At 58.2% G+C, this 3420-nt stretch overlaps 1 protein-coding gene across 2 annotated transcripts; it reads left to right on the forward strand.

Moving 5' to 3' along the window:
* Nucleotides 1–1149: 1149 nt before the first annotated feature.
* Nucleotides 1150–2616, forward strand: LOC112608676 (putative UPF0607 protein ENSP00000382826). 2 transcript variants are annotated; one of them, XM_025360702.1, is made up of 2 exons: nt 1150–1297; nt 1358–2616. In XM_025360702.1, the coding sequence occupies exons 1-2, from the start codon at nt 1240–1242 to the stop codon at nt 2614–2616; spliced, it is 1317 nt and encodes a 438-aa protein (XP_025216487.1). In that variant the 5' UTR covers nt 1150–1239. The 2 variants fall into 2 exon arrangements, with proteins under 2 accessions (XP_025216487.1, XP_025216489.1); XM_025360704.1 differs by having other exon boundaries at nt 1182–1283; nt 1347–2616.
* The last annotated feature ends 804 nt before the right edge of the window (nt 2617–3420 follow it).

Genomic DNA, 3420 nt, shown 5'->3' on the forward strand with positions numbered 1-3420 from the left:
GAGTGGACCGAGCTGGCATGCTCACAATGACCAAATTATGTTGGTCACATTTTAATCCAATACATTGATCCACAATTAACTTGTAAATAAATAAAGTATTTGCTTTCTAGACACATTCCAGGAAGACCAGAGAAACTGACTTTTATCTATATGGAATAATCCACTGGCAAATTTCTTTTAGGATAGACCAAAGCTGATCTAGAACATAAGCTTTACATACTTGGATCCTTCCCATCAGACAAGAAAGAACATCTGGGGTGAAAGGCTCCATTAGAAGAGCAATGTGGGATGGTGCAGTGTTAATTGGTAGTCCCTGCCCTACATCTTTGTAGAGGACTGGAGCCCAGAGTGGGCCATGGTCAACTTATATGTTGAAGTGAAGGCCTCCTTCTAGGTGTGCATGTGCTTATTACAGATATGCCACGGTGCGAAGTACCCCAGGACTACAGGAATAAATAAGAATACGTGCTGTATCCATGATCATGAGGCACACAGGCCAGAGTGCCAGCTGTGGAATAGCACAGCTCGGGTCCAAAGCCTGGCTGGGCCATGACCACCTGAATGACCTGAGTAATGATCTCAGACAAATTTGTAAAAAGAAGTGGAGGCCCTGCCTGCCAGGGGGCTATGCGGTAAGAGGCAGCATCCAGTCAGGTCAGGGCACCGTGTCCTCTCCTTGGAAACCTGCTCAGCGAGGCTGGAGGTCCTCAAGGCCACGGCAGCCATGGAGAAGGCGGGCCTGGCTCCAGGCGGCACAGAGGCACTGGACAGGTCCCCGGGGGGAGCCTGGCGGGATCTGGCTCGTCCTGCGCTCTGCTTCCAGGTTCTGGCCCTGTAAACCGACGTATAGGGCCAAGACAGGGCCATTGTGTGTCAGCCAGTGCCTGGGTCAGGCGCCAGGCAGGAAGGACTCTGGCGGATCAGCCCCACAATGCCCACAGCCCTACAGGGTGGCCCATCCAGGGCCACACACCTGCCCCCAGGAGCAGGACGTCCCTGAGGCTAGAGAGTCCAGCTGGACCGGTGGAGGGGCCTCATCCTTTGCCCTTTGACTCCTCTTGTAGGCGCCCTCACTGGGCACCTGCACACTCCTCCACACCCTGGCTCTGTCACCAGTCCCATAGTGATGTCATAAGCTCCCAGGTGCCCAGTGCGCACCCAGCCACAGAAAAGTGGGTGACTTAGGAGTATCCTCTCCACTTCTGACCCCTAGTTTCGTCCGCGCACAACTTGCTCAAAATGGGCAACTCGCTAAGCATATTTTGTTCCTGGTTCCGCCGCAGGTCCCGGCGAGGCCATCGGCAACGTGCTCCTCTAAACGTATTTTGTTCCTGGTTCCAGCGCAGGTTCTGGCCACACCATTGGCATCGTGCTCGTCTTGTCTGTGAGGCCTTCCCAGCTGGCTGGGCTCACCTCGTGGCTCCTGCACCTATGCCTGCCCCTGGAACCCTGGGCTGTTCCCGATTCCTCTTCTACCCTCAGCGACATCCTGGGCCTTCTTTTCCAGCCAGGTGGGACGGCGCCCCTACGAGGCTGTGTCTTCTCCCTCAGAACAGAGGCACCCCACCGAGGGTCCCGCCTCCTGTGATCTGGAGCCCCACCTCAAGGAAGAAACCCGTGCTGTCTGCTCGCAACTCCATGATGTTCGGACACCCCAGCACCGTGAGGATCCCTCGTCTCAGATGCAAGTTTAACCTCCGACTGCCTTCATTAGATGAGCAGTTGATCCCAGCCAGGCTCCCGAAGACAGAAGAAGAGTCCGAAGAACCAGTGGAAGTGGATCAGGTAGAGACCCAGGGGCAGGAGGATGAGAAAAGGGGCCCCTGTAGCAATGGAGAAGCAGCTTCCACCTCTAGGCCCCTGGAGACTCAGGGAAACCTCACTTTCTCCTGGTGCAGTCCCAGGCCCTTGGAGGGAAATGTCCATCTCAAGAGCTTGACAAAAAAGAACCAGAGTGACAAGGCCCAGGTGCATGCAGTGAGTTTCTACTCCAAGGGCCATGGAGTCTCCAGCTCACACAGCCCTGCTGGAGGCATCCTTCCCTTTGGGAAGCCTGACCCAGCTCCAACAGTGCTCCCTGCCCCAGTTCCAACAGTGCTCCCTGCCCCAGTTCCAACAGTGCTCCCTGCCCGAGTTCCAGCAGTGCTCCCTGCCCCAGTTCCGGGCTGCTCCCTGTGGCCAAAGAAGGCGGCCTTGAAGGTGCTGGGTAAAGACCACCTGCCCAGCTCTCCAGCGTTGCTTATGCGGGGGAAGGACATGCAGCGCAAAGATCCTCCAGCTCTAGGATCAAGTAGCTCTTCTCCACCCAGAGCTGCCGGCCATGAGTCCCGCAAAAGAAAGCTGTCAGGGCCACCACTGCAGCTGCAACCCACCCCTCCCCTGCAACTGAGGTGGGATAGAGACGAGCTGCCCCCACCCGCTAAGCTTCCCTGCCTGTCTCCTGAGGCGCTGTTAGAGCTGGGTCAGGCTTCCCAAAGGGAAGGACGCCTCCAGCTGGGCAACATGGATAAGAACATGGGGGTGTTAAGTAGAACATCAAAATCCAGGAGACGAAAACAGCCCCTTGGGAGGAGAAAGAAGACACGGCAGGGCAGGCGCCGTGGCTCACGCCTGTAGTCCAGCACTTTGGGAGGCCAAGGCAGGTGGATCACGAGGTCAAGAGATCAAGACCTGAGGAGCATCTCTGCCTGGTCCCTGTACCATCTGGGAAGTAAGGAGCGCCTCTGCCCGGCCGCCTCACAGTCTGGGAAGTGAGGAGGGCCTCTGCCTGGCCACTGCTGGGTCTGGGAGGTGAGGAGCGGCTCTGCCCAGCGCCACCCCCCACCCCACTGTATGGGAAGTGAGGAGCATCTCTGCTTGGCAACCTCACAATCTGGGAGGTGAGGAGCACCTCTGCCTGGCCACCAACCCGTCTGGGAGGTGAGGAGCACCTCTGTCTGGCCACCAACCCGTCTGGGAGGTGAGGAGCGCCTCTGCCCAGCGTCACCCCCCGACCCCACTGTATAGGAAGTGAGGAGCATCTCTGCTTGGCCACCAACCCATCTGGGAGGTGAAGAGCGCCTCTGCCCAGCGCCACCCCCCCAACCCCACTGTATGGGAAGTGAGGAGCATCTCTGCTCAGCCACCTCACAATCTGGGAGGTGAGGAGCGCCTCTGCCTGGCCACCAACCCGTCTGGAGGGTGAGGAGCACCTCTGCCCAGCGCCACCCCCACCAACCCCACTGTATGGGAAGTGAGGAGCATCTCTGCTTGGCCGCCTCACAATCTGGGAGGTGAGGAGCACCTCTGCGAACCCGTCTGGGAGGTGAGGAGCGCCTCTGCCCAGCGCCACCCCCCCAACCCCACTGTATAGGAAGTGAGGAGCATCTCTGCTTGGCCGCCTCACAGTCTGGGAGGTGAGGAGCACCTCTGCCTGGCCAC

This window comes from Theropithecus gelada, chromosome 15 (genome assembly GCF_003255815.1).
Source record: "Theropithecus gelada isolate Dixy chromosome 15, Tgel_1.0, whole genome shotgun sequence".
In the NCBI taxonomy this organism is placed as follows: domain Eukaryota; kingdom Metazoa; phylum Chordata; class Mammalia; order Primates; family Cercopithecidae; genus Theropithecus; species Theropithecus gelada.

Bases quoted from the DNA above. Each gene is read 5' to 3' on its own strand.
- LOC112608676 (XM_025360702.1), top strand. From the start codon at position 1,240: ATGGGCAACTCGCTAAGCATATTTTGTTCCTGGTTCCGCCGCAGGTCC. The intron at 1,298-1,357 runs ATCGGCAACGTG...GGTTCTGGCCAC, and splicing joins CCGCAGGTCCCGGCGAGGCC to ACCATTGGCATCGTGCTCGT.